Source organism: Rhinopithecus bieti, unplaced genomic scaffold (genome assembly GCF_001698545.2).
Source record: "Rhinopithecus bieti isolate Rb0 unplaced genomic scaffold, ASM169854v2 scaffold_42532, whole genome shotgun sequence".
In the NCBI taxonomy this organism is placed as follows: Eukaryota; Metazoa; Chordata; class Mammalia; order Primates; family Cercopithecidae; genus Rhinopithecus; species Rhinopithecus bieti.
Genome location: NW_016818301.1, coordinates 1,121,303 through 1,141,048, shown reverse-complemented (window position 1 = coordinate 1,141,048; position 19,746 = coordinate 1,121,303). Strand labels below are relative to the sequence as shown.

The window sequence follows — 19,746 nt, the reverse complement described above, 5'->3', positions numbered from 1 at the left end:
CATGTCCAGGCATGATATTTCCCTCTGTGAAGGCCATTCTCTGCCCTTTGCCCACTCAGTGTGAGTGCATCTCAGTCCATGTAGGGCAGGCTGGTGTGCAGTTGGCAATGCCTGCTGGGAGCTCTACTGCCTGGAACATGGGATTCAGCCTGATGGGCAGATGCCCAGTGACAAGACCATCAGGGGAGGGGATGACTCCTTCAACACCCTTTTTAGTGAAACTGGGGCTGGGAAACATGTGCCCCAGGTAGCATTTGTGGATCTGGAGCCTGCTGTGATCGGTGAGTAATGATCAGTCCCAACCATGACCTTGTCCCTGGGTACCACAGCAAGTCCTACCCCATAACTGCAGAGCATGGCATTTGTGGTATACTTTTGTGGTATAGCATTTGTGGTATCCCAGGTGCTGCAGCCAATTAGAACTCCAGATGTACAGAATCACTGTTACTCAGCTCCTGAGTCTGTAGGCCACTCCACATCCCTTTCCTTATTGAAAAACACATCCAAGCAGCACAAACACATCCAAACAGGTAATAGCAGCAGCCTGAATGCAGCCTGAATGCAGAACCTGGGAGCTGGTGACCCCACTCCCTTCAGGTACCCTGGGGCTCCAGCAGCTGTATCGCAAAGGGAGGTGGAGCCCAAAACTCTGCCCATTGCTATGAAGTTTGAACAGGTACGTCCTGCCAGATCTTCTATCCAGAGCAGCTCATCACAGGCAAGGAAGATGCTGCCAATAACTATGCCCAAGGCCACTACACCACTGGGAAGGAGCTCATTGACCTGGTACTGGACTGGATTCAGAAGCCAGTGAGGAAAGGGCTGAGGGCTGGGGCAGGGGGAATGAATCTGAATTCCTGTTGTGAGGTAGTCTGGACACCAGATTGGGGAAGGACAGCTTCAGCCTCTGGGAGAAACACACAGGATCAGGACCAATGAGGAGAGGTCCTGCACTCTGATCAGGGGGGCCAACTGTAGCTTCCAGCCTGGAGCTGGTGTCCCCTGCATCTCTGAAGTGGCTGGCCTGGTGCTTGGCAGGGTGTCCATTAAGGCAAACATGTTGATGGGCTGCCTGGCTAAATTGTGGGGGTCCATAAGCATTCCCAGGGTACCACCTTGTGTTACAAGGATGTGGGCGGAAGTCCCTGTGAAAGGCAGAGATTCAAAGAATGTCAGCCCAAAGCCTCTGTGATTGGCCTTGACTTTTACAAAGGATGGGGATGAGGTTCCTGGATTGTTGTTCTTAGTAGAGAAGCCCTCTAGAAACATCCAAAGTTAAATCAGCGGGGCATGGATATGATGCTGGGTGGAGTTGGCAAGTTATGACAACAAGATGAGGAAGCCCTGGAGTCCTGTCCACTGGTCAGCCTAGACAGGCAACTCCACCCATCATCATACCCCTCTTTTCCAGCATACAACAGAGCTCTGTGTTAAGGACCTAAGGAGATTTCAGAGGAAGAGGGACAGGGAGGAGAAAGAGTAGGCCCTGGGCCCTCTCTCTGAGGATCTCTTTTGTGCTCTTGGAAAAATCTTCCAAGGAGTTCGTGAAACTTTTGGGAATTTAAAACAGCACAGGTTGGTTCTTTCCTGTCCATCAGCTGTGCTCCATGCCCCACATTTCCCCTCCCCTTCCCTGTCTAGGCTGACTAGTGCATAGGACTTCAGGGCTTCCTGGTGTTCCACAGCTTTGGCAGGGGCACTGGCTCTGGCTTCACCTCACTCCTGATGGAGCAGCTCTCTGTTGACTATGGCAAGAAATCCAAGCTGGAATTCTCCATCTACCCAGTCCCCAGGTGTCTACAGCCGTGGTCGAGCCCTACAACTCTATCCTGACCACTCACACCACCCTGGAGCACTCAGACTGTGCCTTCATGGTGGACAACGAAGCAATCTATGACATCTGCTGCCGCAACCTAGATATCGAGCGCCCAACCTACACCAACCTCAATCGCCTCATTAGCCAAATCGTCTCCTCCATCACGGCTTCTCTGCGCTTTGACGGGGCCCTCAATGTGGACCTGATGGAGTTCTAGATCAACCTGGTGCCCTACCCTCGCATCCACTTCTCCCTGGCCACCTATGCACCCAGTCATCTCTGCAGGAAAAGGCATACACGAGCAGCTGTCGGTGCAGAGATCCACCAATGTCTGCTTTGAGCCTGGATGGTGAAGTGTGATCCCCAGCCACGGCATAGTACATGGCTGCTGCTTTCGCACCATGGAGACTGGTGCCAAGGATGTTCAATGCTGCCTTGCCACATCAGACCAAGAGCAGCTTCCGTTTGTGGACTGGTGCCACAACAGGCTTCAGGTTGTACTCAACTACAGCTCCCTGTGGTGCCTGGGAGTGACCTGGTAAGGTGCAATGATGCATGGTGCATGCTGGCACACACGCCATCATTACCGAGCTGGCCCGCCTGGGACCCAAGTTCGACCTGATGTTGCCAGGGGTGTTTGTGCACTGGTATGTTGGGTGAAGGTATGGAGGAAGGTGAGTTCTCTGAGGCCCATGAGGATATGACTGCCCTGGAGAAGGATTACAAGGAGGTGGGCATGGATAGCGTAGAGCGGGGGAAAGAAAAGAAGTGGGGGATGAATACTAGGGGAATATTGCGTGTCTGTCCTACATAAAGTGCTGTGGCCTTATTGTCTCACGAATGTCTTTTCTCTTGGGAAAACCATGTGGGGAGGGCTTCTTCTCCATGAGAGATAGGAACGCTGGTGTCTTAGCCTCTATTCCCCAGAAAGCAGATCTGATTTTAGATTTCATTACAGAGTGCAATTACAGTGAACAGAATGGGGGCCAAGGGAAGTAAGGCACAGAAGGAGGAAGAATTCACCCTAGAGAAAATGCAGCTGAATAAATGGCATCTCAGAACCATCCTTGGGTGAGTGGGCAGGTGAGGGCTGGGAGTGGGGTTTATGCACTGGCTCTATTCTTCCACTGGTTAAACCTTTGCCCCATCCAGCATTAATTCCCCTGCACTGGTGGATTGCACACACTTGGGCTGTAGAGTCATCAGGAAACCCTGGGCAAGGAGGAGGTGCTGTTAAGTTGAACATATGTGAAGTCGGTGGGATCCCACATGGAGCTGCAACAAGAGCCCAGTGAGGCCAGGAGGATCCGAAGTGATCCTTAAAGTAATCTAGTGCCCGCTAGCCCATCCTGAGATCTGGAGGCTTGTCTTCTCCAGGCAGGAGTTTGGGGTAATAGAGAGCCCTGATACTGGAGTTGGTTGAGGCAGAAGAATGGTGCAGTGACAGCCACAAAGGGAGAATGGCTTGTAAGAGTAGGACTGTAAGGGTAGAGATTACCTCCCAATAATCTCTGTCAACACTCACCACTTTTTTTTTTTTTTCAGATGGAGTTTTGCTCTTGTTGTCCAGGCTGGAGTCCAATGGCACGATCTCGGCTCACTGCAACCCCCGCCTCCCCGGTTCAAGCAATTCTCCTGCCTCAGCCTCCCAAGTAGCTGAGATTACAGGCTAATTTTATGTTTTTAGTAGAAACAGGGTTTCACCATGTTGGTCAGGCTGGTCTCCAACTCCTGACCTTGGGTGATCCACCAGCCTCGGCCTCCCAGAGTGCTGGGATTAAGGGGTGAGCCACCGTGCCTGGCCCTGACACTCACAACTTTTTGATAAAGACAGTTGACCTTTTATCAGTCCTGTGGCATTATGCATGCACAGCTTTCCACCGCCACTTCCAAACAGATGGCAAACTTTAAATCCTAAGGCTGAGTGAGGCAAGAGAATCATTTGAGCCCAGGAGGCAGAGGTTGCAGTGAGCTGAGGTAGTGCCACTACACTCCAGCCTAGGCGACAGAGCCAAACTCCATTTCAAAGTAAATACAATACAATACAATACAATACAATACAATACAATACAATACAATAAATACAATACAATAAATACAATACAATACAATTTTTGTAAGGACAGGATCTCACAATGTTGCCCTGGCTGGTCTCGAACTCCTGGGCTCAAGCAATTCTCCCACCTTGGCCTCCCAAAGTGTTGAGATTACAAACATGAGCCACTATGCCTTGCTAAAAGGGCTGACTTTTCAATCTCCATGTATTTGACTTATGTGTCTTTCTATCAACTGGTTTCAAACTTGGGAAGGGAAGAGGTGTTACTCTGGGAGCCCTTCATACCCCAAGAAATAGCCATCATTTAGTGAGCATCTACTATGTGCTACGTCCTGTATCCATACGATCTTGTTTAATTCTGAGGTTAGTACAGTTATTACACCCACTGGAACAGAAGCTCTCAGACAGGCCTTGGACTGTTTTTCATTGTTCTCATTACCCCAGTGTTGCCTGGCATATTAGATGATTAATATTTGTTGGATGAACTTGTTCAATGAATGCCTATTTTATAGATGTGGAGACTGAGACTCAAAGACTCGCCCAAGGTGGTAAATGGAGGAGTCGGGATTCAAACCCAGGTTAGCCTGCGCCAAATCACATGTTGCTCCCCCACCTTTTTCTTAGGTGCCCCTACTTCCTGTCCACAGTGGTTCCAGGCACCCCTCCAGACGCCACCTCTTCTGAGCCTGCCAGGTCCCTAGTACCCAGACAGTGACTCAGGTGCCTCAGGGGCAGGGAGCGGGTGACGCTTCACACTGCCCTGCCCAGGCTCTGGGAAGGAGGGCATCAATGTAAAGGGGAGAGTCCCAGCTTCTGGATCTGAATGGGGGTAGAGGCTTCTTTGGGGCCAGGTTTTGGGGCTATCAGTGCCCTTTGGAAAACATCCCCCAACATCTCCTAGGAGGTGGTGAGGGCCTGGGAGAGGCCAGGATTGGGGGCAGGGAGGGAGGTGAGCTCTTCACCTGCCAAGATGGCTGGGGATCCAGAGAGGCAGCTCATCTCCCTTCCTGTCTGCTGAACCAGCCAGCCCACCCTGGGTGGTTATATAGCTATCTCCCTGAGGTCTTCCTGCTAGTAATACTCTGCTGGCAGGCCCTGGCAGGCCTGGGTTGGACTGGGTGTGGGTGTAGAGAGGTGGCAACCCAGACCTCCTGGGGCAGCTGGGAGCACCACCCAGCTTGGCTCCTGGGGACTCCCTCAGTGCAGGGGAAATGCTTTCATCCCTGACACTTCTAAAGCCAAAGTACAATTGCCTTCTGCAGGCAGACAAAAGAGACAGGTTCCCAAGCTCAGATTTATTTGTTACAGGTTCCCAAACAAATTTATTCCCTGGGCTCTGATGTGTCAGAAACATGCCTGGCTTCAAAGCTGTGTTGTCACCATTCCCTCCTTCTGGAACGCCACCTCCCCCTGCTTGTCTCAATGTTGCCATTCCTTCCAGCTTAGGTCACAGCCATCCAGAACCTACCCAGCCCCAGGGAGCTCTCTGTCTTCTGGAGCATCTACCTCTGTCTCTATTTTTCATTTGGCACTTGGCATGGGCTTCCTTGTATGATAGCACTTGGCTTCTTGTCAATGTCTTATTTCCCCCAACTCAATTTTAACAATTAGTATGAATTTGAACAGTTATTAGGTGCATATGCTTCAGAATTCAAAAGTATCAGAGAGATTTAGGAACAAGAAAATAAGTCTCTTTCATCTTGTTCCCCTCTTGGCAGCCACCACTCTTAATGTTTTTGTTAGTGTTTCCTTCCAGAGATGTCTACATATGTATAGGTTGAATATCCCTTATCTGAAATGCTTGGGAACAGAAGTGTTTAGGATTTCAGATTTTTTCAGATTTTGAAATATTTGTGCATACATAATGAAATATCTTGGGACTGAAACCCAAGTCTAAATATGAAATTTACTTATGTTTCATATACACCTGATACACATTGCATGAAGGGAATGTTGTATAATGTTTTAAATATTTGTTTTGTTTTGTTTTTTGAGATGGAGTTTCACTCTTGTTGTCCAGGCTGGAGTGCAATAGTGTGATCTTGGCTTACTGCACCTCCACCTTCCAAGTTCAAGTGATTCTCCTGTCTCAGCCTCCCGGGTGGCTGGGATTACATGCGGCTGCCACCATGCCCAGCTAATTTTTGTATTTTTAGTAGAGACAGAGTTTCACCATGTTGGCCAGGCTGGTCTCAAACTCCTGACCTCAGGTGATCCTCCTGATCTCAGGTGATCCTCCCGCCTCGGCCTCCCAAAGTGCTGGAATTACAGGCCTGAGCCATTGAGCCCGGCCTATGTTTTAAATAATTTTGTGCATGAAACAGTTTGTGTATATGAGGTCAGGTATGGAATTTTCCACTTGTGGCATCATGTCAGGTACTCAAAAAGTTTTGGATTTTTGAACATTTCACATTTTGGGTTTTTGGAGTAGGGATGCTCCATCTGTACTACCATGCTTGTATGCACATTCAGTATACACTTTGTTCTACACCTTGTTTTGTCACTTAATAATAAATCTGGAAGATGGTCCATATGAACACCGTTAGCTATGCCTCATTCTATTTGGTCACAATATAATATTCCATCGTATATCACACCAACACTTGTTTTGCCAGTCTGCTATTAATGGATATTTAGATTGTTTCCAATCTTTTGCTTTTAAAAAGAATGCTGCAACACTTGTATGGTGTTTTTGTTTGTTTGTTTGTTTGTTTGTTTGTTTTGTTTTTTTTGCATGTATAACCATACATTCTTAGAATTGAGATTTCTGGGTCAAAGATTATGCATTTTAAATCTTGCTCTCTTTAGAAGTCACACGAGGTCGGGCACGGCGGTTCACGCCTGCAATCCCAGCTACTCGGGAGGCTGAGGCAGGAGAATTGCTTGAACCCAGGCAGCAGAGGTTGCAGTGAGCGAAGATTGCACCATTGCATTCCAACCTGGGCAACAAGAGCGAAATTCTGTCTCAAAAAAAAAAAAAAAAGTCACACCAAATTACCCACCCTCCCACTACCAATCTATAAGAAGGCCTGTGCCCTCAGCCTTGCCCATACATGTGTTCAACTTTTTGGTCTTTGTCAATCATCCAATAAGAGAAACAAAGTATTTTGTTGGGGCCATGTGCTCAGGTGTGGTGGCTCTGGCCTATAATCCCAGCACTTTGGGAAGCTGAGGCAGGTGGATCATCTGAGGCCAGGAGTTCAAGACCAGCCTGGCCAACATGGTGAAAATCCGTCTCCACAAAAAACACAAAAATTACGGGCACATGCCTGTACTCCTAGCTACTTGGGAGGCTGAAGCAGGAGAACTGCTTGAACCTGGGAGGTTGCAGTGAGCCAAGATAGTGCCACTGCACTTGAGTCTGAGTGGCAGAGCAAGACTCCATCTCAAAAAACAAAACAAAGAAAACCAACCCCCTGAAAACCCCGAAGTGTTTTGCTGTAGCTTTATTTATTATTATTATTCTTTTAAAATTTATTATTATTATTTAGATGGAGTTTCACTCTTGTTGTCCAGGCTGGACTGCAATGGCATCTTGGCTCACTGCAACCTCCACCTCCCGGATTCAAGTGATTTTCCTGTCTCAGCCTCACGAGTAGCTGGGATTACAGGCATGCACCACCACGCCTGGCTATTTTTTGTATTTTTAGTAGAGACAGGTTTTCACCATATTGGCCAGGCTGGTCTCAAACTCCTGACCTCAGGTAATCCACCCGCCTTGGCCTCCCAAAATGCTGGGATTACAGGCATGAGCCACCATGCCTGGCCTGTTGTAGCTTTGGTTTACGTTTTTTTTGTGAACGAGATTGAGCATCTTTTCATATGTTTAAAAGCCAGTATTTCCTCTTCTGTGATCTGCCTGTCCCTTTGTCCATTTAAAAATGGCATTGTCTTTTATTAGTTGGGATTTCTTTGTGGACAAAGGAAATTAAACCTTTGTCTGCTAGATGTGTTCCATATAATTTCCCTCGGTTGTCATTTGTCTATATCCTGTCCCCTTGAGCACAGAGACTGGAATTTAAGCTTCTTTATATTCTTATTCTTTTTTTTTTTTTTTTTTTGAGACGGAGTTTCTCTCTTGCTGCCCAGGCTGGAGTGCAATGGCACGATCTTGACTCACCGCAACCTCCGCCTCCCGGGTTCAAGCGATTCTCCTGCCTCAGCCTCCCGAGTAGCTGGGATTACAGGCATGCGCCACCACCCTGGTTAATTTTGTATTTTTAGTAGAGACAGGGTTTCTCCATGTTGGTCAGGCTGGTCTTGAATTCCCGACCTCAGGTGATCCGCGCACCTCGGCCTCGCAAAGTGCTGGGATTACAGGCGTGAGCCACCGCGCCCGGCTATATTCTTATTATTTAATATAACAAGACATACACGGTAGGTGCTAGACAAGTGTCTGTTGGGACGGCAGAGTAAGAAGAAAAAGGCAGAGATCTGGAAAATTTGGAGTGACTTAACCCAACCACTCCTTCCTCTTATACCAAGTCTAACTCTTAGTCTTTGTGTCAGTCAGGACTCTTGTAAACAGCAGAAGCTAACTGGCAAATTGTTTCAAGTCCCCTGCCCCCAACAATTATAGAGATATCGGATAGCACCGGAATCAATGCAAGGGCCAGCAAACAAGGGTCAGCAATCAGACAGGCACCCAGGGAAGCTGGGCAGCCAGCACCACACTCAAGGTTGGGCACAGGATAGCCTGTGTAGAAGACTCCTGTCCCCTCCACCCTCCGCAGTGATCCCCCTACTCTCCTCCCTCACCTGCGGCACTAGCACGGACATTTCCTCCTCCAGACACTAGAGGCCGCTGTTGGCCCCATCGCCTCCACCGCCGCCGCAGAAATGAATTTCTCAACCAGCCCTGCTTCTCCGTGACTTGCTCCAGATTCAAAGTCCCAGTTGGAGCATCCGATTGGCGGAGCTCATGTCTTCTGCCTGCCACCCTACAGCCGAGTCAGGGAGAGCAAGCATTGGGGCTTTGTGGCAAATGGTGGCCTGCTTCCCATTAGGGCCCTTGCGATGGGAATTCCCCAAATGTAGGCAGGAGGTTCTGATGGTGGGCGGCCAGGAAAACAGGACACTCACACCACCTTCTTCTCTTACGTACGGCTCAAGCCCTTCTCGTTGGCCAAGTGTTTCTGGGTCCCCCAGCCTAAAGCAGTTTTCTGGACTCACATAACCATTATTGTTTGAGCCAATCACGATGCCAGCGAGGACCACAGTAACACCTAATACGTACCATGTCTCATTTGACTTTCAAACAACCCTAGGCACTACCTATATTTAGTAAGAAAAAAAGAGTGCTCAGAGATTTTCCCAAGTCTCACAGTAATGCCAGGTTGTACTGTTCCCAAAGCCTTGGGTTTCCCAGTGGGCCACACTGATGGGCTGGTATCTTATCAAGTTCAAGCTCTGCAAAGGCAGGACTTGGGCCACATTCTTTATATGGCCTGGCTGCATCTTGAACGCAGAAAAATGCTCAGCTAACGCCTGTGGATTGGCCTGGATGGGATCAAGCAGGAGACAATTCTGGAAGGTTTCCTAACCCTCCCATGAGGCCTGAAACAAGGGAGCATTTTGCAGTGGAATAGGCCTAGTCAGGATCAGTTTGGGAAGACTTGAACCTGGGGAATTCCATTCTACTGTCCCCTTTACCTCACCTCCCCCAAATGTGTCCAAACTGTCAACAAGAGGTTTGCAGATATTCATTATTTATTCATCCCACTGGTAGTTTTGAACCCCGACAGCTGCTCTAATAGACCAGTGAGGAAAAACACAATTCCTGCCCTGTGAAATCGACATTCTAGTGGGTGAGGTGAATGGTAATAAAAAATAATCAAACCAATAAATGCTAATTTGTGGCTCTAACAAGCCTGATGAAGGAAATGCCACGAGATGCTGTAAAATGCAGTTCTGACCTACTCAGGAAAGCCAGGGCAGCCTGCTGGGGGACCTGGGGCTGGAGCTGGGAGCTGAAGAATGGGGAGGAGTTAGAACTGTGGTCGGGGGAGGGAGGGAGGGGTATGAGTCCTCGAGGTGGGTGAGTAAGCATAGATCATCGCTCATGTTTATAAGAAAGTGACAGAGGGACCTGAGGGCCGGGCGGCTTGTTTGTGGGCTGCCCCAGCCTCCGTGCGAGTAAGTCTCGCCTGGATGGAGGCGGGGCAGCAGTCTCCCAGGTCCCAGCTGGGGCTGACGTCGTCCTGGTGCGTGCCCAAAATAGCTGGCTCCGCCCTCTTCTCCCGGCAGCCCCTGCAGGCCCCTACCCCCGCCAGGGGACTGGCGGAGCGGGCCTTCTCCCGGTCTCTAGTAGTTTCCGCGCCGCTGACGCATGCCTGCGCGCACAGCTGGGCCGGGCGCGTCCTACGCAGCAGCCGCGAGCCGGGCTGCGGGTGCCAGACGGTTCCCGGCGGGGGGCAGGGGCGGGGCGCCGCAAGAGGCCGGGACTCCCGGCGGAGGAGGTGCAGCCGGGGGCCCGGGTCAGGCTGGGCGCCCTGGGTCGGACTGCTGGAGTTGGGGGGCTCCGATAGGGCTCCTGGGCCTGGGCGTCAAGATAGCTCTTGGCCCCGGCCTTCGGGGGCAGATAAGGCTGCGGGAGGGAGCCTAGTCACCGGCCGCAAGCAGAGCCTGGTGGGCTCCGCTTCCAACTGGGAGCGCCTCCCGCCACCCGGGGGGAGACTGCTGCAGCCACAGGGAGGGGCTCTTGGTTTTTTCCCCCTGACTCCTTCTCTCCTGCAGCCCCAAGGAGGCCCGCTTGACGATTGACCAGTTGCCATGGCATCCTACTACGAGATCCTAGACGTGCCGCGAAGTGCGTCTGCTGATGACATCAAGAAGGCGTAAGTGCCTCCGTGTGCAACAGAAAACCTCTCACCCTCCACCCGCCACCACCATGGGGCACTTCAGAGTGACACCTGTAGGTGTCTGAGGGAACCAGGTCCTTAGAAAGCACTGGGGTGGGGGGCTTCCTCCGAGTGACACCTGCAGGGAGGAAAGAGACCCCTGGTAGACTACAAGGAGAACGTCCAGAGAGTGAAGTAGTTAGTTCCGCTGGGAGCTGCACTGTGTTATGAGTTGTTCTCCAGTGGATCTTCCCCTCCTTCTCCTCCTCTCCCCTCCCCTCCCCTTCCCCTTCCCCGTTTCCCTCTTCCCTCGAGATTTGGGCATTCTCAGGCTGCAGTGCAAAGATGCCGAGGCTCTGTGAGGAGGACGGGCCGGTGTCCCTGTACTCTTCGAGGCCACATGTGCCCCAACCTTTGCAGCCCCAGTCCAGCGAGCCCTAGGGCGGGGCTAGGGATAGGCCTTCTCACCTTGGCATTGTATCCGCTTGTACATGTGGTCCCAGCACTGGTGGCAGATGAGAGAGGGTGGAACTTGATGAAAACATCACAGCAGAGGCAGCCCTAGCAGCTGGGGTCGACTGGGACACGGCGGTGAAAGGACAGTGATGGGCTAATGGGAAAACGGGTCGTTCGGTTCCTGGGTGGGAAGTGCCTGCATTTGTCCCCCAACCCTCTCCTCTGCACCCACTTTCTGCAGGTATCGGCGCAAGGCTCTCCAGTGGCACCCAGACAAAAACCCAGATAATAAAGAATTTGCTGAGAAGAAATTTAAGGAGGTGGCGGAGGCATATGAAGTGCTGTCTGACAGTAAGGGCCCGAATCAGGCAGGACCCAGCACATCACTCCCTACTTCATGCCCCAGCTCACATTTTCTTAAAGCAATGTCTCTGCCACCCTAGTTTCCTCTGTGCCTTTTTCCAGCCTGACATTTAAGCTCCCCCTCCCACAGGGACAGCTCAGTATCTGCTCCCCAGAGTCTGGTAGGAGTGACTGGCATGAGACCTGCAAGGAGAAGGAAGCAGGGCAGGTAACTCATGTGAGCTGAGCCTCCTGCATGCCAGGCTTTGGTGGGTGTCATCTCCATGAGTTCTCACAGCCGTCCTATGAGGCAGGTTCTATCACCCCCATATTACAGGCAAGGAAACTGAGGCTGAGAGAGGTGAAGTAACTTGCTCAAGGCCATGCAGTGCTGGAATATGAATCCAGGTCGGCTTTTTTATTGATTCATTCAAAACGTAATTCACTGAATGCTGACAGTGTCCGGCACTCTCTGGGTTCTGGGGAAACTGGAGGACAAGCAGGCACTGTCCTTGCCCAGAGGGGTAGGGAAGACCAACACTCACCAAGCACACACACAGACAGTTACAGCTTGTGAAGAGTATTCTAGAGGGAAGAAATGGGGCAGGTGGAGTGTAGGGAATAACGTGCACCTGCTTTTGTTCTGGTGGTTGTAGAAGGCCTCTCTGAGGAGGTGACATTTAGGCTAAGCCCCGGTGAATAATAATGTAGTAATCATTAGCTAACATTTATTGAACACTTCCTACGTGTCAGGCACTGGTAGGCAGTTTACGTGGATGGTCTCATTTGATCTGTGCTACAACCCTGTGCGTTAAGTGCTGTGATGACAGCCATTTTCCAGATGAGAAGAGGTCGGCTGTGTGAAAGGCTGAGTTGCTGCCTAAACCTATGGCAGGGGTGCCATGGGTCCCCTGCTGTGCCTGCCTTCCCTCGCCAAGTGTCAGAGTGTCAGTCTCTGGACAATCCTTTGAGCGTCCTAGCCTGGAAGGGGAGGCCATCCCAGAGGGAGGGTGAAATGATCTGGTCTCTTTTTGCAGAGCACAAGCGGGAGATTTACGACCGCTATGGCCGGGAAGGGCTGACGGGGACAGGTAGGTGGAGTGATGAGGTCCAGGAATGGAGGTGGGGCAGGGAGGAGAGGGGCAGGGCAGATTCTTGCAGTGGAGGCTTTCTCAGACTCCTGGCCATGCCTTAGGTGAGGTCCCCAGCTCAGGGCAGGATGCATGCCCTAAGCGCTCTCCTCATCCTGCCTTTCCAGGAACTGGCCCATCTCGGGCAGAAGCTGGCAGTGGTGGGCCTGGCTTCACGTTTACCTTCCGAAGCCCCGAGGAGGTTTTCCGGGAATTCTTTGGGAGTGGAGACCCTTTTGCAGAGCTCTTTGGTGAGTGGATGCCGGAAGCCTCTGAATGGCTCAACTTCCCCTTCCAGGCCTGTCCTTCCATCAGCTGGGAGGCCCTGAGGTAGAAGGCTGAGAGGTGGTGGGAATGCCATGGATTTTGTGGAGCTGGGTCCAGTGAGAGCTGGGACAGAACCTTACATGTGCCAGAATCCCCGTGATCCAACAGTGACACTTCACAGACTCACTTTATTAAATGACAACAACAATAATACGCTGTTACACCTCTACAGTAACAGCTGTGAAAGCAAGACTCAAAGCATCTTGTTACAATATTATTATTATTACCTATAAAACAGATACTGGTATTTTTTAATGATTGATATGTACCAAATATTTTACATTCCCTAATTCTCTAGTGAACCCTGAGAGGTGGGCAATTTTATCTCCATTTGCAGATGAGAAAACTAAGGCACAGCCAATAGCTCAGAGTCACATAGCACATGGCAGAGCTGGACTCCTAGCTGTGTCTGCCTGTCATCGCGTCATGATGATTTGCCTGTACTGAAAGAGCCATCTGTCCTCCATCCCTCTGCCCCCTCCTTCCTTCCTTTATTCTTTATTGTGGACAGAATTAACCAGTGAGCATCTTTGAATTCAATATTAAAAAAGAATTTAATTATAAATAAGCCCAACTAAAAGCGGAAAAGAAAACCCTACCCAGTTGCTTAGCATTTATACTTCGAGACTTAACAGCAGGGCTCACACACTTCTGGGGGGAAATGTCATTACCAGATGATTGCTAATCTGTTTACTTGTTGCAGATGACCTGGGCCCTTTCTCAGAGCTTCAGAACCGGGGTTCTCGACACTCAGGCCCTTTCTTTACCTTCTCTTCCTCCTTCCCTGGGCACTCTGGTAAGTTCTGCCCCTTCCCACTTTTGCAAGCTCCGATTCCTGGAACCCTTGGACTGAGCTTGTTGCTTTTCCAAGCCTGTCTCCTGTGTTGGGAGCCCTGCCTCCAGCAGCCCTGCGAGGAGGCCTGGTGCCTCGGTGACCACGATAGGCAGCACAGTCTTCTTCTAACCACCTCTCCTCCTCCTTCCTTGTCCCGATGCCAGATTTCTCCTCCTCATCTTTCTCCTTCAGTCCCGGGGCTGGTGCTTTTCGCTCTGTTTCTACGTCCACCACCTTTGTCCAAGGACGCCGCATCACCACACGCAGGTAAGGGCTCCTTCTGGGGCCATAGAGGTGTAAGAGGTCTGCTGGGTAGCTGTATTCGAATAGAAAGTTGGCTCTTTGAGGGCAGGGCCCAGTCTGCACTCTCTACTGCGGTGGCCAGAACCGTGACCAGCACCTGCAGGAGTCCATCACTGCTCATTGCCTGAACTGTGCTATCTCCCACAGAATCATGGAGAACGGGCAGGAGCGGGTGGAAGTGGAGGAGGATGGGCAGCTGAAGTCAGTCACAATCAATGGTGAGGAGTGGCTCCACCACCCAGCCCCTGGCAGGAAGCCCCAGCCCCCACCTCAGCAGCCTCCTCCCCAAACTGCTGCTCTCTGAACTCGCTTGGGGGTTCGGAGGGAGTGGCAACAGGCCAGACTGGTAGGATCAGAGATGGCAATGCTGGGAAGGGGGCGGAGGAGTCTCACGAAGCCATCGCCGTCACTGTGAGTGGGGTGCCTTACATTTGCAAAGTACTTTACTATTTCTAAAGCACTTCCAGATATACGATATCCTCTGTATTCTTCAAGCATCTGGGGGAGTACACAGGGCAGATGGTATCCACTCAGTTTTAATTTGGGGAGCCTGAGCTGCAGCATAGTTAAATGACCCTAACTTCCAAGTAGCCCAGGCTCAAGACTCTTTTCTTCCAAGTAAGGGGAAGACCCAGGAGTCAAACTCAGGACGCATGATTCCCGGAGCAGAACTGTCTCTGCAACACCATGCTGTGCAGGACCGTCACCATAGCTCACCTTTCATGCCTGCTGACTCCGAGCACTGTGCACCAAGCCCTTTACATGGGCTGACATATTTAATCAGTGGAACAATTTGAGTATGAAGGCACGATAATTTGCATTTTCTTTTTCTTTTTTTCTTTTTTTTTGAGACAGGGTCTTGCTTTGGTGCCCAGCCTAGCACGATTATGGCTCACTACAGCCTCGACCTCCTCGGCTCAAGCAGTCCTCCCACTTCAGCCCCCTGTGTAGCTGGGACTACAGGCGTGTACTCCCATGCCCAGCTAATTTTTAAATATTTTGTAGAGATGGGGTCTCACTATGTTGCCCAGGCTAGTCTCGAACTTTTGGGCTCAAGCGATCCTTCTACCTCAGCCTCCCAAAGTGTGGGGATTACAGGCACAAGCCACTGTGCCCGGCCATCATTCCCACTTTCTAGATGAGAAAAGGGAGGGGTAGGAATATTGAGTGACTTGCCCAAGGGTAGGAGCTCCTACCTGGTAGAGCTGAATACTTCCCTGTGCTCAAAATCACAACCCTAGGTGCCGAAATGCATGTGTGCCAATTCCAAATGAGAGACTTTTAAGTGGTCAGGGTCATTACTGTGTGAGGCAGCCTGGCAGTAATACCCCTGGCTCAGGTTGGGGCCTCATGGTGGCTGTGACTCTTGCAGGTGTCCCAGATGACCTGGCACTGGGCTTGGAGCTTAGCCGTCGTGAGCAGCAGCCGTCAGTCACTTCCAGGTCTGGGGGCACTCAGGTCCAGCAGACCCCTGCCTCATGTCCCTTGGACAGCGACCTCTCTGAGGATGAGGACCTGCAGCTGGCCATGGCCTACAGCCTGTCAGAGATGGAGGCAGCTGGGAAGAAACCCGCAGGTGGGCGGGAGGCACAGCACCGACGGCAGGGGCGGCCCAAGGCCCAGCACCAAGATCCAGGCTTGGGGGGTACCCAGGAGGGTGCGAGGGGTGAAGCAACCAAACGCAGCCCATCCCCAGAGGAGAAGGCCTCTCGCTGCCTCATCCTCTGACCACCAGGCCCAACCTGACCTGATCCAGGTCTTGACTGGGGGTCTGGCTCATTGTGGGAAGAGCAGAGGGGAGTATCCTGAGTTGTAGGAACTGCTTTGCAACTCCATGCTCCCTCCACAAGTTTCCCTCCCAGGCCCCCCGCACCCCAGTGTGGACTTGGGATTTGCTGTGCTCAGCCCAGGACTGATAGGTCCCTGGTGAAACCCAGGGTGGGGGGTGTCAGGACAGTGGAAGGGCCCTAGGAGCCAGGTTGCATTTATTGGATGGGGAGCTCCAAGGGGCATTAGTGGTTTGGGCTGGGCCTTTTGTGCCCAGGTCCTCTGCCACCTGTGTTGCTGATGGTGTCAAGGAAGGAGGACTTGGCCTAGGGTTGTCTGAGCCGGAGCCGGCAGCTCCACTGGGGAGCAGCGCAGGCGGAGTGGAGCCTCCTGCTCTCCTGGTCCAGCTGCAGACCCCCAACCCTGGTTTCTGTGCCATGTTGTGCTCTGACCGTCTCTGTTGCTTCTCTTCTGGTGTTGCTTCTCCTCCCTCCCATTCTCTCTGCAACTCCCTGCGGGCCGCATCGCTTGCTTTCACTGCCGTCTGGCTAGGACTCCCTTCTTCCTTCCTTCCCCGAGAAGGCCTCAATGTGGCGAGGAAGATGCTGGGGCCGGTAGGGCTGTGAGGTCTTCTGGGGAGGCTAGCCGGGTGGGGCGGGAGCCTCTCAGCTGTCCAGATTCAGAACTGGAGCCCACTCCTCCTCCCTTCCTCCCGTTGCCTCAGCCTGCCCTCACCCTCAGGACTAGGCAGAGGTGAGGCTTGCTCACCCTGAAGAGGTGGGATAGGACCAGGGGGAACCAGGAGGGAGGCCTAAGTGGGGACTGCACCCGTACTGCTTCCCTACCGTACATCAGGGCTCAGGGAGAGGCCATGCGGCCAGCCCAGGTCTGCATGCTGAGCCCCGTCCTCCACAGCTTGCCGCTGATGCTCTCTCCTGTCACCCCGCCCCCGCTCTCTCCCCAGATGTGTTCTGAGCTGGATGCCGGGATCCAGAATCGCTGCACAGTTCCAACAGGACAGCGCCCTCCCCCATGCGCTGGGAGGGGACCCTCCATTTCTCCCCCTCACCCATGCTGAGTGTAGAGCCGGGGACTGGGTGGGGTGGGGCTGGGTGGGAGGCGGCAGTAGTCTTAGCCTGTGCACTCTCTTCCTTGGGTGTTTCCGTGCTGGCTCCTGGGAACTACAAATCCCAGAGTGCGGTGCGCCCGGCCTCATTTCTGATAGATCCCGCTTGGGGGAGGTGGTGTGTGGTTACTGAGCTGTGCATCTTGGGACATATAGTAGCCCAGGTCGGCTTGTCACTCGCTGTGAGATGGGGAGATTTTGTCTTTTGATTTATCCCTGGAGGGCTGGCAGGGTTGTAGATGAAGGAGGAATGATCTGAGCATTGGTTCCCCTGACACGTCTTGCTAGCCCCAGGGTTAGAGTGGGCAGGGCAGAACCGTGCAGCACCTGGGAGAGGTTCCTTTCCCGTGGGCAGCCTGGGGTCCCAGGAACAAGCCAGGGCGAGTAGCATGTCCGCCTGAGCAGAGTGTGGCCCCAGAAAGCTGAGGAGTGTGGGCTGGCAGAGAGCTTTGAGGGCAAGGCCACCCGCAGGGGCGTGTGTGTGGCGGGGCTTGGCATGTGATGGCAGCTCCAGGCATGCCGCTGCTTGTATGGCTTTCTTTGGCCTCTGACCCTGCTGCCCATTCTTTTCAACATCACAGATGAGCCGCCTCTCCTCCTCCCTGCCTGGGGATCCCGGTGGCCAGGGAGGGGAGTGGTGGAGCCAGCCGCTGTTAACACTGAGCCTCAGAGACGAACCAAAACCACCTGGGCTGAGCTCAGATCCAGGGGGAAATGCTGGAAGTCAATAAAACTGAGTTTTGAGAGCTCGGTGGCATGTTGTGTTCTTGTGTTCCTACTTTCCGGGGTGGCCCAGGAGGGCCTCTAAGGGACAGTGGGTGATACTTCAGGCCTCACACCTCCCTTTATGCCCCTAGAGCTAGGGGTGCAGGCCTTGCCAGTTGAAGGCAGAAGTGCCCTCTTTGACCAGGCTGCCCTCCCCAAGTATGTTATGGAACACCAGGCAATGCTCCATTCTTTGCTTTCACCTCTTGGGGGCCCACAACCAGCTTTCTCTAGCAGCTGATACTCCCCTTATGAGGGGCCTCACCCCCTAGTACTCCACAGCACAGCTAGGACCATACTCAGTTAAGACTTAACTGAGGCCGGGTACGATGGCTCATGCCTATAATCTTAGGACTTTGGGAGGCTGAGGCGGGCGGATCACTTGAGGCCAGAAATTTGAGACCAGCCTGGCCAACATGGCAAAACCCCGTCTCTACTTAAAAAAAAAACAAAACAAAACAAAAGCCGGATGTGGTGGTGCATGCCTATATGCCTATAATCCCAGCTACTCGGCCGCTGAGGCAGGAGAATCGCTTGAACCTGGGAGGGAGAGGCTGCAGTGAGCCAAGATCAAGCCATTGCACTCCAGCCTGGGCAACAGAGTGAGACTGTCTCAAAAAAAGAAAGAAAGAAAGACTAAAAGCACAGAAAGCTGAGAACACACAGTAAAACCTTTAAACTGTACCCTCGCGAGGCCCACAGACTAAGCCCCTGGGCAGGTTTCATTGGCTCAGCCCAAGGTGTGAGCCAGTGGCACGTGGAGTGGCACGAGTCCAGCCCACCCAGGGCCCAGGGCCCACGGAAGAAAAAGCCAGGTACCCCTTCCCTTTCATCTCCAGCCACCGTGCTGGGACAAGCACCTTTCTGTTGTCAGGGAGGGCCGGGTGGCTCCCCAGGCCTCTCTTCCATTCTAGGACGGGCTCTTGCTTCAGCATCAATCACCAAAGGGCCTCTACTATATTTTTCTCAAAGCGAAGAAGCAGCCTACCCTGAAAGAGGAATTTCAAACTTCCATCCTGAATCGGGTGGAAGTTTGCAAATGGCTGTTTCGTCTATGTCTGTCTAGCCCTTGAGATGGCTATCACTGGCGCTGAAGCTCAGCAGAGTGTGGGTGAGACAGCGGGAGGGCCTGTGGTCAGCTGGCGGGTCCCTTCACTCCTGCTCCAGGGCAGATGGTGTTTGCCCTGTTTTTATTTAAGGAGACTGAGTCTCAGCATAGGTAACTGGCCCTAACTCCCAAGTAACCCCAGGCCTAAGGCTCTTTTTGCCTTATTTCATGTCCACCACTTCTGTCCAAGGACACCTCATGACATGCAGGTGAGTATACCTTCTGGGACCATACAGGGTGGAGGGTTCTGGGAGCTGTAGTGAGACAGTGTGTCCTTTATCCCCAGGGGAACGCCTGTCCTAGCATCTCACAGGCCCAGCCTGAACTCACTGTCAGAGTTTTGCTATAGTTTTGCCTAAGGTGTGGCAGGCACTTTGCTAATATCACCTTGTTCAGGCCTCACCTCAATCTGGCAGCAGAAAGGCACAAAGCAGCTGCCAAGAACTGAGAGGAGGCAGGGTGCGGTGGCTCCCGCCTGTAATCCTAGCACTTTGGGAGGCCGTGGCGGGCAGATTTTCTGAAGCTCAGGAGTTCCAGACCAGTCTGGGCAACATGGTGAAACCCCGTCTCTACTAAAAATACAAAAAATTAGCTGGGCGTGGTGGTGCATGTCTGTAATCCCAGCTACTTGGGCAGCTGAGGCAGGGAAATCGCTGGCGCCCAGGAGGCAGAGGCTGCAGTGAGCTGAGATCGTGCCACTGCACTCCAGCCCGGGTGACAGAGCGAGACTCTGTCTCCAAAAAAAACCCCAAAACAAAAAAAGAACTGAGAGGAGAGGTAGTAGAGAGGAGATTAGTCAGCCAGGTGCAAACTCTTAACTCCACCTTACTATATATATATACATATATATATATATATTTTATTTTATTTTTTTTT

At 52.1% G+C, this 19,746-nt stretch overlaps 1 protein-coding gene and 1 pseudogene across 2 annotated transcripts; both read left to right on the top strand.

Annotated features, from left to right (window-relative positions):
* Positions 1–145: 145 nt before the first annotated feature.
* On the top strand, positions 146–2,602 carry LOC108518422 (tubulin alpha chain-like; annotated as a pseudogene).
* Positions 2,603–10,107: 7,505 nt separating this feature from the next.
* Positions 10,108–17,746, top strand: DNAJB2 (DnaJ heat shock protein family (Hsp40) member B2). Of its 2 annotated transcripts, XM_017856864.1 has the most exons (10): positions 10,109–10,330; positions 10,608–10,708; positions 11,409–11,518; positions 12,547–12,600; positions 12,768–12,890; positions 13,670–13,762; positions 13,966–14,068; positions 14,252–14,322; positions 15,477–15,680; positions 16,836–17,746. In XM_017856864.1, the coding sequence occupies exons 2-10, from the start codon at positions 10,644–10,646 to the stop codon at positions 16,844–16,846; spliced, it is 834 nt and encodes a 277-aa protein (XP_017712353.1). In that variant the 5' UTR covers positions 10,109–10,330; positions 10,608–10,643; the 3' UTR covers positions 16,847–17,746. The 2 variants fall into 2 exon arrangements, with proteins under 2 accessions (XP_017712351.1, XP_017712353.1); XM_017856862.1 differs by having other exon boundaries at positions 10,108–10,330; positions 15,477–17,746.
* Positions 17,747–19,746: the final 2,000 nt, after the last annotated feature.

Excerpts from the sequence above, each read along its gene's own strand:
- DNAJB2 (XM_017856862.1), top strand. The coding sequence starts at position 10,644 with ATGGCATCCTACTACGAGATCCTAGACGTGCCGCGAAGTGCGTCTGCT. Across the intron at positions 12,601-12,767 it reads GGAAGGGCTGACGGGGACAG|GAACTGGCCCATCTCGGGCA; the intron begins GTAGGTGGAGTG and ends CTGCCTTTCCAG. Across the intron at positions 13,763-13,965 it reads CTCCTTCCCTGGGCACTCTG|ATTTCTCCTCCTCATCTTTC; the intron begins GTAAGTTCTGCC and ends TCCCGATGCCAG.